The following is a 13,551-nucleotide window of genomic DNA, read 5'->3' on the forward strand; positions in this document are numbered from 1 at the left end:
TTGTTTCCCTAAACTCTCATTCCCATATACAGTGGCATTGGCTAGAAAGAGGACTGTTGCAAGATCTGGCTAATTGTGCTCGAGAGATAATACAAAATGCATCAACCTTTGGGTAAGCTCTTGGTGCTTAGGATTTCTAATTTCCAACCATGGTTCAGTTCACTACATTCTGTTCCTTGGGAAAAAAAATGTAGGGCCAGATACAAAAAAACCCCATTGTGTGGAGTCAAGTCCATGGTCCCAGTTGTACAGCTGATTTTTGTGCATGATTGACATGCACTTGCATATAATAGTTTTTTATAGTGCTGAAGATGCAAATTAGGTGTATAATTTCTGCACTTGTAGTTGTGGAATTAAAGACATAAATGCACCAATACAGTCCTCTTAATATATTGATTACATGCCATTCATTTGGAGTAACATGCAAAATTGAAATAGGGCTTAATCTCTTTTTTATGGATCTTATTCCCAGTTTAACTTCCTTTGGAATGGTGTTGATCTGCTACTACAAGAATCCTGGCCTTCCTATAATTGAATTGTCTCTTTTCAAAGACACAAAGAAAGCACTGTCCCTCATATCTGGTAGCTAACAGAGGCTTGCCAAAAAGGCAAAACTGTGAAAAGCTACACAAACCTCCGTATCTTAAATTAAAATTCAAATTCTAAAAAGTGAGCCACGAGAAAGATGATAACCTAAAATCAGGAGCAACAGCATGGAAAACAGTTAATCCCATTATCAAATATTAAGAAACCAATGCAAATAATAATTTAGTCCTAAACTGAAAATAAAATATAACCCATGAATTCTTATCTAGTTTAGGTTTTTTCATTTTAGTGTGTGGTGGTGTTTTTTGTTTTGTTTTGTTTTCCCCTTAATTTACATCACATTTTGGAGTAAAATGCATGCAAATGCTAAACAATCTGACTTTCTGGCTACGTAATATTGTTACAGTGATGTGACTTATACTGCAGATATGAATGGAGAGGCTAAAAAGTATGACAGTCTGCAATAACAGTGCTTGCTTGGATAAAGAAGATAGTGTTGAATGGTTTTAAACAGATGAGTAATATAGGAAAACACAGGCTAAAGATAAAGATCTCTTAGATCTTGTAGCACTGGAAATACTAGGAAATACTGCAGAGATACAACAGTAATGAATTTATAAAATATGTTTTGGCACACACAGACCTGCTGGCTTTACTCAGACATGGCACAGAATCACAACAGGAAGAATACACAGCACACTGATAGTGCTGAGACACTTGGGCAAAGGCAAAATACTGAAAGACTAGACACTGAGCTCCTTTTCCATGGAAATGCTATTATTGCACACAGGGCATCCAGTACCATACCCTGTGTGAATAGCTGTGACCTCTGACAGGTGAGCTGCAGGATCTCTTAGTCATCACTGGGCTACGAGGAGGCTTACCCATAACAAATATCCCTCTCTTTAAATTAGCCTGAAAAAACCAAAAAGCTGTGTCAAGTGAGAGTTTAAGAATGAAGCATCATGGGGTTTTTGTTGCTTCATTCATACATGCAAACTGGACATACTTTTGTTGATAACTAAAAGCAATTGCATTACAGGTGCAAATAAGGGTATTAGTATATTGCGTTTTCATTGTTGCCATTGTATCATTTTTCTAAGGGTTTGCTGCTCTGGCACATGCTCTTACATGTTACATTTAAAAGATTAATAATGTACAGTGTATGCAGTTGGAGTAAGAACAGTTATTGTAAGCTTAGCCACTGAAGTAGCTCAGTTAATAATATAGAAAATCTCAACAGCACAAAGCAGAAATACCATCTTAGAAATACAAATGACAAATGTTGCAATTCCTTGCTGTTAAACAGAACACAGACCTTAAATTTGCATTTAGAAAGCAAGTAAACACTTGATGGGTGCTACTGTAAGGAAAAATAATAGTTTTCTTAACGTCATTATAAATCAGCTAAATATTTGTCAGGATTCAGCTCTTTGGGGAGGGTGTGCAGCAAATGTGAATTCTCAGTGGCAGGGGTGAGTCGAGGGTATGTGAGAGGAGTGGAGTGCTGACATGGAAACCTTTCCTTTGGTATTTGTGATTGTAGATTGTAGTAAGACAGAAGAACATCCCTCTTTTAGGAGCTGAAAGGGTGAATAACAAACAAACAAAAAGGCATTTCTCCTTGGGAAGTGTCTTCAGAGTTCTTCCTTTGGAGGACACATCCCCTCCAACAACATAAATCAAAGTGTCACTTCCCACCCATAGCTCCTTGTATTTTACTGCCCAAATTCCTGGTCATGCTTCAGATTTGAGCCACATTTCAAATACACACACACACACACACACATATATGTGTATGTATTTTTACATCAACAAAAATTTACCAAAGTATCGGGCTACAATTTCAAGAACTCTCTGAGGAACTTCCCTTCACTTGTGATATTTGAGTCCTGGAAATCTCTCATGTTCATTCTGCTGTAGCAGTTGAGAGGAGACTTGAATAATGGACAATATACATGAAGAGAAGATAGGAAATGTCCTTCCTTCTCATGTCCAGCCTGTAGACTAAGTAGCAACAAATGATGACAGCCAAAATCCAGCTACACTTATTTTAATGTAACTCTATCCTGGCAATGTAGTCAGTGTTGACAGCTGGAAAACATTTGCTTATCCTTGGGAGGAAATAAATCTTTATCTTATTTTTGGAAATTTTGTGCAAAAAGTCTGTCATTACTAAGACTGTATCTAATAATTTCAACAGTTTTCAAATAGGTAAGTCAATACTGATTAAGCTTATAAAGGAACCTGTTACTTAGACTTAAAAAATGATACAGTTTTGAAATTGTTTGAAAACTATAATTAAGCGCTAGAACTCTGTAACAGCCACTAAACCTCTAGTTCTTTCCAGTACTGAGGCAGCTGGGTCTGTCAGGTGGAGATCTCACCTCTGGTTACTTGGTGTCTTGCTTCCTGCCATGCTCAGTGAAGAGCAGGACACTGGTTTAGGTTTCCAGGCACGGATCTTTTAACTCTCAAAACAGACATATTTCTATTTTCAGCTGGGATTAGCATGCCTTGCTCAAACAAGAGCAAGGAATATCAGGGTAATCTAAAAAATAATTTCAGTGTAGTTGAGGAATTTTCAAAAATTTATCAGCTGGGCTAAGCAAAAAGTAGCCATGAAAAGCAATGCACAACTGATAAATTATGCAAAGTTGCAGAAATAAATGCAATGTTGTGTTTTACCCTTTCTTTGAGATAAGACACCTAAACCCGTGATGGATTCATGCCTCTGAAAGAACCCTTATGTCTCTTCCCTACTTCAGAAAAAAACCAAACAGATTTGGTGGACCTTGAGAATTCTCCAAGTCCATTATGTCTGAGTTTTCCATAAGCACAAACAAAGACATGGTAGATTAAATTAAAAAAAAAAAAAAAAAAAAAGAAGCCTGGGGGTTTTTTGGCTATAGATGTAACGATCACTTTTTCTAGGACAGTTTGTCACACATTTATGTGACTTTTTCTCCTTTTCTTAAGCAAATGGAAGTCAGCACTGGAAATTTACTTTGGGTCTAAATTGCACTGGGAATTGACTTTATCTACCTAGAGCATTAGGTTTTCAGATTTCATTTTTCTGCCACAGAGCTGGAATGCTGACACAAAGTGTATTCTTGGAAAGGGAATAATCTTTGTCCGACCTCTGAATAACAGAACTGGTATTTAGAACATGACCTTCTGTAGTGATGCCTTATTGTGAAATTTATGACTGCTCTTCCAGGCCTTGGACTGAAACTGAAAATACTTTTAAAATACAAATGTGCCTTATTTCTATGTACTTGAACATGTGTTTGTCTGTTTCTGTCATTTAAATAGGAGTTACTTAAGTCCTGATATGGACTTGAAATGGAGTTGAAGGCTTTCTGCTTTCCTGTTATTGGTATCTTCTTGGAGCTATTTCATTGTATCCTAATGGTTATAGTTTTACCTTGTGTTTCATTTGAAGGCCTATCTTAATATTCCATGTGCTATGTTATTTAATATTAGTAAAGGAAGCAATAAATCTGAAAAGATCAAACTCAGTGTTAGCCTTGCAGTCATTTAATAAACATGAAGATTTGCAACAATCCATACTTAAGAGGTGCAGTTACCTTTATCTTTGGTGAGTCATTCTTCTGCTGATCTAAGAGTTTAGGAAGGTGAGAAGGTGAGAGGGAAGCAGTAGACAAGGATGTTGTAGAAACAGAGTGAAAAGTTGGTGCCTTGACAGAGTGAAATGGAAGATTAGAAGAAAGGTGGAAGTGAGGATCAGAATCTCCTGATCTTCTCATAGAAAACAGAGCTGGCTTAAGTGTTTCAGAGAGATGAGAAGTCATAGTGCTATAAAACCAGCTGGAAAGGACATCAAATACTGAATAAGGAGTCATGTAACTATCCTGAACAGTCAGAAATGTGATGCTGATTTTTCTATTTGTCATTCCACTATTCTGGAAGAAAATTCTTCCCTCAGAAATAAAAAAAAGTTGCTATCTGAGACAGTTGATTTCCCCTCTATTTCTAACTCTTTTCTCCAGTGTTTTTCAGGTCAGGTAAGGACAGAGTCAGCCTGCAAAATTTTGCAAATTAAATAGTTTTACATTTGGCCTAATATATATTGTCCTAAGTATCTGAGTTGCATGTTTACATGTGACAGCCAAAGCAATTGCCTGAGCAGTCTCTTGAAATAAATGCTGGACAGAAAAGATCTGTTCTAAAACTTTGCCTAGAAACCAAAGAAACTGTCTAGCAATATTGTGGCATTTAATGGCTAGCAGACATCTGGGATAGTTCAGTGTTGTACTGTCCCAAAGAGGAACTGGGGAGGGCGTAGGGGGGAAGCATCTGTTTAACTGCCAAACAGAATCTGATCTGTTATTATTAGTCACATTCTCGTAACACAGTCTGCTATAAGTATATCAGCTGGTGAAGACACATGTGAAGTACCAACAGCTGAGTCTCTACAGAAGGCATGTCCCTCCCCTCTGAAGGCTGTTGATAGCATTTGCTTGCTGGGGCCTCTGGCTCAAAAGGGGCATGTGACAGGGCCAGTGAGGAAAATGGTTCGCTGGCTTTTCACATCAGAAGCCTGATGGCAGCTAACAAGGCCAGAAGAGGAAGGATCAGCAGAACTGATACACCACTGAATTTACAGTGGTACTACTACTTCTGAGAAGGGACTATCTTTATCCAATGCAATAGTATAAAACTGTCCCTATGCACAACACCAAAATGTGAGTACAAGAAAAGGCAGAGAATAATTATACTGAGTAAGCTATTTGAGCACAGAAACTTTTTTTTTTTTTCAGAAATTAAAATACCTTATCATTATTTGGTGAAGTGTATCCTTCATAACATACCACAGAGTCTCCTCCACTTGCTATTGAGAATTCTAAATTGTCATGTCCCAGATCCTCCTCTATATAGAGTCTTGTCAGTTCTTCTGTTGTGTCTTGTGCTCCACTGTAGAAGTCTGATTCTTGAGGCTTTGACTGATCATCTATATTAACTGACAGAACTGCAGCACAGTTTTCCTCTTTGTTTTCAGCAGTTTCAGCTAGCACCCTAGAGATGGAGTCACCTTCATGTGGTGAAGGGATGTTACAGATAGTGGCAACCTGTTCACCTTCTCTTGTAGTATCTGACAAGTCTCGAGGCACTTAGATAACTGAAGAGTCAAATATACATCTCGGGTCTTTTTCTTTTCCTGCTTTGTTATTGTTGCTGGTATGCTTATATGCTATGTCATGAGATGAGGTGGCTGAAGGTGAGACAGAGGTGGATACAGGAAAGGGCAGAGGATCAGCTGTAGGAGAGCTGAGAGAGACCTCTGTATTTGGAATTAAGTGATCATCCTTAACTTGATGAATGCCATTACCTGGGGATATGGCTACAGATTGGGATGTTGTTAATGCCAAAGAATTGAGTTCTTCCAAGTCACAAAGAAAACTGTCTGGAAATGGTGGAGGGAGTATGATGCACATGCTTGAAGGTGAAGAACCAACAGTCCTTGAAAACCAGTCACTAGTGGCAGTCTGGAGAATCTTTTGATCAGTGGGTGACCAAGAGGAGGAAAGGTGTCTGGAAAGTGGGGACAGTGCTTGGGAAGGCAACTTCAAAAATAAGAAAAGCATGGGAATTTAAATAAATAAGCATGACGGATGACTAGAATATGAGTAGACTAGAAAAAAAAATGTCTGTGCTATGATCTGGATTACAGGGTACCATTTAAAGAGCATGGGTGTCTGAAATCACTACTACATGAATCAGAACAGCAGGAAAGACATTTGAAAAATGAAACTGTATCAGGTTCTGGCTTGGGGCTTAAATGTCAAACATCAAGACAGATCTGAATCATTGCATTCATGAAGATGACCTGCATATGATCTGCTAAAGTTATGTGACTTATGACTTTCTGTTAGTGAGCCTGTCACAGGTTATTAAATCATACAATTAATATTCATGTAATTTTCCCTGAACCATTACTGTTATTTTGAGAATAGTATTTTCAGAAGTACACTTCAGTGTCATTAAGTATTTCTCTTAAACTGTAACAACTGAAGTGTTTTCTAGTTATCCAAATATTACTACTTCTACTTTTTCTTATTACTTCTGATTAAATGCTTAAGAAACATCTTTAATACATTGCATACTTTTATTAAGGCATGAGCAGCTACAGAGTGCACTTTTCTTGAAAAGTAACCCTGTTAGTTCAAAATGACATCAACAGTTGTGAAAAGTAGGCAGTCAACAATGCTTTTAGAGTGACAGCACAGTACACAGCAGTCTATTTTGAGTACCATTATATAATATTGATTGAAGTATCCTTCTGGTAAAAGAAACGTCCTTTTGTAAGAATGAGAGATTGGTGAGTCATACGTACACAGCATCAGTAGATATCCATTCCTTCAGTAAGTACTGAAAATGCATTTTTGTTACTATTAATCCTCAAAATCAAAACTGAATGAAAAAGATTTTTATTTCATTGTTAGAAAGATATGTATCTAATTGTTCTGGATCAAAGTTATCTGGACTACTTTAGAGTTAAGTATTACTCCAGATTAGAAAAGTAATTTCAAAAGTCTAGCTTAATTTGACAAAATAGGAAGCTAGCTTACCTTCTGCTTGAGTTTTCTTGAGGCAAATAGCTGCCTTTCATAGTTAGACAAACTTCTGTTACAAAGTCTTCTGTACCAAAGTCAACAGACTGATAAAATGCAGTCTGCTAAAACAGAGCTAGGCTGTTGCAAGCAGTACTTAACCTTTCCCTCACCTTTCCCCTTGAACAAGGGCCTCTAACCTGTGGCTTTAAGGTCAGGAATATTGCTGAGAAGGCATCATTGCCATTTTTAGTTTCCTGTGGCTACAGGCTGCAAAACAGCTAAAGATATAGATGGTCTAGGACAAGTTAAGTACAGCAAAGCTTTCTCCTATCTTGTATTGTTAATTTATTTTTATGGCAGTTAGGCCAGAGAAGTTTAATGCAATTGCTATAGCAACAGGTGATACATGCTAAATAACTCCAAAGGAAGACAGAAAGTGGTATCAATAATTGTAGTAAACTCTGGAACACCTTCAGGATTACTAATGTCCTTCTTGGTAGTCAGAGACAGGATGACTTCTTACATGGTATTAACATTTCTGAATGCACTTAAATTCAGGAACAAGATGTCTAAGAGTGCCAGTAGAGGCTTTATTTTTCTTTTTTTTTTTTTTTTTTTTTACTTGTGCTGGTACCAGATGATTGCAAAAGTTTTATATGTTACAAAGAAGACTTCTTCCAGTTTCCTTCTCTACAAAACTAGTTTAATAAAAACTTATAGTGGCAGGGCAGTTTTGTAACCTGAATGTAGATGATGTGAAGCATCTTCTGTGCTCAACAAGGGCTTTTTTTTTTTTTTTTTTTTTTTTTTTACTTGTGCTGGTACCAGATGATTGCAAAAGTTTTATATGTTACAAAGAAGACTTCTTCCAGTTTCCTTCTCTACAAAACTAGTTTAATAAAAACTTATAGTGGCAGGGCAGTTTTGTAACCTGAATGTAGATGATGTGAAGCATCTTCTGTGCTCAACAAGGGCTATAGGCGGTTACATAAACACCAGCTTTTAGCTGCAGGATGCCTTAGAGACAAGCCTGCTCCATCAAGAATGGGGAGAAAAGCATCTGCAGCTAAAGAGAGACAGCTCTGTAGCATTGAGCACCGAAGTTGCTTTATATTAAATACCTCAGTCTGCAGCTACAGAATTTAATGCTACTTCAATTCAACATTTTGTTGGAATGGAAAACAGAGGAGCTAGTTCTGTTATGAGACATTCTGGAAAAAAAGACTAGACCTTTTCTCACAACTGTCCAAAACCAACTAATGTTGTTTAGTCATAAGCAGTATTTTCAGAGGCCACTGTTGTCTATCAATAACATCTTTTGGTAGCTGTCCCCAAAGCTGCAAATAAATGTGGTATTTGTCTCAAAATTGAAGAATCTAAACGAGCACCAAAATGCAAGTATATTAGAGTAGAAAAGGGGGCAAAACCAACTGAAAGAAATAGAAATTAATAGCAGGATAAGAAGTCTAATTACACACAAAACTGGCGTGCTGAAGAGATAAACACAGGTAAAGAGGAAGTTTTAGAAAAGTTTCCATCTCAAGCACTGCACATCCTCAATAATACATTAATGCTTATCACTTTTTTGATAACCACTTTCTTGGATTCTAGCACTGCCAAAGAGGCTATGTTTCCCTCATGGGTGACTGAAATCTCATGAGTGAATAATAAACTGGAATACAGGAATCTTTTTGCAGCACAGTGCAGTAAGATTTGTGCTGGTTATGTAGACTAGGAAGGAAAAGAATTCAGAACCTACAACATATACATGGTGTGAGAAGTTACAGCTGTAAAGGTCTGAATCCAAGCTCATTGACAATGTGATGAGATTTGTCTCACTGCTAAAAGAAACAATACTGTGACTGTTGCCATACCACCCCAAAGAACCTCTGTTGTACCAGCAGCCTCCTTCCAGAGTGTCAGTGGCAAAAGGAGGAAGGTTACAGTAAAGAATCATTAGCTGTTCTTTACTTTGAAAGGCACAGAACTGGGCTTGGCAAGCTGTGTCTCCATACAAACTGCCCTCTCTTGCCCTTTGCATGCTGTTGGGATTGTCTTCACACTGCAGTATGAAAAATCTAGACATATCGTTAATGCTCGAATTCTGACTGAGATTCTTCTGTTGGCTTATTATTCTGCCCGAATTTTACCTGACCCTATTCTCAATAATAGCCTATGAAGAAAAGAATAAAAATCCTGGCAGAATGTAAGACACATAAAAATACTTCAATAACAAGTTATTAATGCAATTCTACCCATGCAGGAAAGAAAATGTAGTGTACTTAATGCATGAATCATGTATTATCTTATGTTAACAAAAAACCTTATGAGTCCTAAACCCACTCTAGGGGTGACAGGAAAGAAAAAAAATGCTTACCTTAGTTGAACTTAAATGGTGTATTCTGTCACTAGAATAGCTTTGGGGTATTGGAGGGTCAGGGTAGTCATCAACACTTTTCGATGTATTCTTTTTGATGACTTCTACATAGGAAACAGGGAAGATGCCTTGTCTGTTGGTTCCAGGTATTTTACCTTCATACCAGTTTTGATCAACTCGTTTAAGAAGAATTACTCTGTCTCCCTGAAATGCATTACGAAAGTGAGTTATCATCAGGCATATTGTAAGTCAAGTTTTTTAATAGCAGGTCTTATTTTAACACAATTTTCTCTTCAGTGCTGCTTCCTATCAGTCTTAAGAATCACCATCATCTCCATTTTAACATTTCTCCTCACATACCATCTATACAACTACCAGTCCAGCAAAATGGGGGACTAGTTATGGACTGCATATACTGTTATTTTTATCAGAGTGAAATCTCATGTAGTCTCCTACTCTTGGGTGGGGATTAACATTTAAACTTTTATTTGGAACAGACCCTGTTTTAATTGTTGGCCAACAAAGTACTAGCTAACACTCTAATTGTAATGTACAATAGTGACCAATAAGTCCATTTTTCCTAATCTACCACAATCCAGTTTGCACACACAACATATTTAAACTCTTTGCAGGTACCTGTGAAAGACTGCAAACCAATAAGCTGTTCTGTTAGTAGTTTTCTACCATTGCATTGCTTTGTGCATAGCAAATATTAAATGCAGAGTGTACCAAAGCACAGGATTTACCTGTATATAAATCCTGTGTAGCATTAGACACGTTATTTTGATAAATATCTAAACAGTACCTTTCTGAGTGATAACTCCACGTTTGTGTCTGCGCTGAAGTTGTATTTGGCAATAGCTTCTCCAATCTCTCCAATCTGTGCAGGGGGAGGTGGCCGGGCAGGCTGTGCTTTTTCTGGGGGAGAAAGTTTCTAAAGAAAGATAAAACCCACAGATTTTCATCATTCCCAGACAGTCTGTGGACATGTCACCCAAAGTACTTAAAGGAATTAAAACAGAGAACAAACCTCGACATACGAAATAGGGAATATTCCGACTCTTCCATGGTGCTCACCCTCATACCAGTTTTGATCAATTTTCCTGAGGATATAGACAGTATCTCCTTTCTTAAAGGACAGCTCTCTGTAACAAATTTATTTAGATCAGATGTTTACAGCTTCTCATTGAACTCCTCTGCCTGCTTAATTTCTAAGATTTTTACAGTTCAGAATTGAAACGGAATGTAGCAACAAAACATTTGAGGAAAAAGTATCACAGCTGTGGTACATTTACCAGTTGATTATACCATATAAAATGAAATTACTCACATTTATGAATCCCAGGTATTATCTGTATGCTGTATAGGCCTGTTTGACACTGTGATTCCAGGGAGGTATTGCTGGTTACTACCAGAGCACTTAGTATAGGGTCTGCATGCAGTGTAATGTCTTTTATGTTTCCTGTTTAGATGCTGCTTTTATGGCAGCATCTGAGGGATATTGGTATTCTTTATGAAATCAGTATGGAAAACCATAGAATATATCCCATGTCTCCAGCCCATTGCTACCTTTTTACAGCAGCACAGCTTGGCATGCTTCTCCTCTACACATTTTTCTTCCCAGGCAGCTGTTCGGAGGTGTGAAGAACACAGAATTATGTTCTCACAATTTCTGATACTTGTGGCCTGAGATATTCTTCATGCTGGATACCAAATCATGGAATAGTTTAGTTTGGAAGGGACATTTAAAAATCATCTAGTCCAACACCCCCTGCAGTAAGCAGGGACATCTTCAACTATATCAGGTTGCTCAGAGCCCTTATAAGCCTCACCTTGAATATTTCCAGGGATGGGACATCTACTACCTCTCTGGGAAACCTGTTCCAGTGTTTCACCAGCCCCATTGTAAAAACTTCTTCCTTATATCTAGTCTGAATCTACCTTCTTTTAGCTTAAAATAATTATCACTTGTCCTACCACATCAGGCCCAGCTAAAAGGTTTGTCACCATCTTTCTTGTAGGCCCCCTTTAAGTACTGGAAGGCTTCTGTATGGGCTTCCTGGAGCCTTCTGTTCTCCAGGCTGAACAACCCCAACTTGCTCAGCCTGTCTTCACAACTTGCTCAGCCTGTCTTCACAGTGTCAAGTGATTTAAGAACATTTTCAGATCGTGGGCTGGGAGTTCTTTGCTATATAAACCATTTGGTTTTTCAAGAGATAACCTGCAGTTCAGATAATTCAAATTATGAGTTTTCTACTGTACACAGCTACTGTAATTCTAGTGGCAATGTGTAGCCATATCTAAAGATATTTTAAATGCTTTGGATCATCAAAAAAGCAGGACAGAAATACAGACACTCTACTCTGACTCTCTCATATCCTAGAACAGTGTTTCCTGATTTTGTTTTTCTTAGGTACCACTGTTGTTTGTCTTGGTAGGAGACTTGTCACATCCTGCAGAGTCTGTTAAGAGGGACAGGAAGATGCTGGAGCTTTATAAATAATTTTGATAAGCATATTACCTGTGACAGCTTTTTAACCATTTTACCTTGTGTAATCCAAATAAATTCACCATAAACAAAGAGCATTGAATGGGTGACCCTCCGGACTCATGCTTTAGAAGGCTGAAGATGCACAGCCATTCATGTTCAAACAAATACAATGGAGAATATTATAATATAAGACATATATTACAAAATAACTTCTCACACATTTTGCTAATGCAGAGACTACTGTGACAGCAAGCAGAGTCCTCTGCTTCCATGACATCTGCTTTTGAAACTAATTAGAACAGCAATTAGATGTAACAAGTGCAAGAGTTTTCTTGAATTATGAATTGTTAAATGAACAAAAGTCTAGTACTTACTTAGAAGTCTGAGCTTTAAAGTCATATACAGCTCGAGCTGGCAGTTTCTGAAAAGTAGAAAAAGTCATTAATACATTCAGGCAGTATTACTAGATGGTAAATGTTTCAGCTTTTAAGAAGGTAAGTAAGATCCAAAAAGAAAAGAATGTGAGTCTTACAGTGGTTTCTGCAGTAACAGGCAATCCAATACACAGCTTTTTAAAGACAGGTAGGTGTTTGGGACACAGCTACATTTTAATACAGACTTCTTTGAAATGTTGTTTAAGAAAACTACAATAGTAAAAATAAAATAAATTCCAATGTGATTTGTAGGCAACTAGATCTCTAGGTATTTCTATGATCATGTTCATAGTTTTAAGAAAGCCTGAAAAACACAGGGCTGGAAGTGATCTCCTGAGTCACCTGTGCAGCTCTCTTGCTATCACAAGCCATCACATCATATAATTCCTTTCATACATTTATCAAGTTCTACAACCAAGTGTCTGTAAGCTCAAGATTGTTTGAAAAACAAAACTGCAAAATATTCCTACCTCTCCTCACCTCTGTAGTTAACACCTTTAGTTTCACTCTTTTCAAATCTGTGCTGAAAACACAAACTGTGATTCAACCCAAGAGCCTCACTCATTTAGTATCTGCCTCTGAGGGGTAACCAGCAGTTGGTACTTCAGAGGAACGTGCAAGAAGTGACTAGCACTTTATGTGAGGATACTTGGTAAAGGGATTCAATCTTTCTCAGCAAACACTTGTGCAGATGAGACTGCTGTGTTTTCAGAAATCTCTCTCCAGGGTAATCTAGTGACTAGAATGAGCTGATCACACTGTTTCTGAGAGATACTGTTTGTCATGATGGGGTGCACATTTCTTTGTAAGAGGAATAAAAAGGGACTTATAAGTTCTGCATTTGCCTTTCTCCCAGGCCAGATGGTCTCACTGCATTCTCTCCCTTCTTGTCCTCTAAAGGCTAGCAAATTTAGCACATCTACATCACCATCTTTGCTATAGTAAAAAAGTCTCTAATGTTATTTCAGGGATCCTGACAACTTGCATGTTGTAATACTAATACCATTTTCCATTACAGGTCTCTTTCAAATAAGGCAGCCTAAATTGAAAAGCATTTTTCTGTTCTCTGATGTTATTAAAAATTTGTCTTTTCGATGGGAGGGGATGTTCATATCATCAACTGTA

General features: G+C 37.6%; 1 protein-coding gene across 5 annotated transcripts in view; it reads right to left on the reverse strand.

The window, feature by feature from the left end:
* Positions 1 to 13,551, reverse strand: part of SORBS2 (sorbin and SH3 domain containing 2) — a 79,208-nt gene that overhangs the window by 6,708 nt on the left and 58,949 nt on the right. For all 5 annotated transcript variants that reach the window (XM_010002462.1, XM_010002463.1, XM_010002464.1 and 2 more), the window contains 4 exons: positions 12,367 to 12,413; positions 10,532 to 10,646; positions 10,307 to 10,435; positions 9,502 to 9,705 (listed from right to left, as the gene is read on the reverse strand). In XM_010002462.1, coding sequence (XP_010000764.1) covers positions 9,502 to 9,705; positions 10,307 to 10,435; positions 10,532 to 10,646; positions 12,367 to 12,413 — 495 coding nt within the window. The remainder of the gene's footprint in view (positions 1 to 9,501; positions 9,706 to 10,306; positions 10,436 to 10,531; positions 10,647 to 12,366; positions 12,414 to 13,551) is intronic.

The sequence above is a fragment of the Chaetura pelagica genome, unplaced genomic scaffold (genome assembly GCF_000747805.2).
Source record: "Chaetura pelagica isolate M959 unplaced genomic scaffold, ChaPel_1.0 scaffold67, whole genome shotgun sequence".
NCBI classification, from domain to species: Eukaryota; Metazoa; Chordata; class Aves; order Apodiformes; family Apodidae; genus Chaetura; species Chaetura pelagica.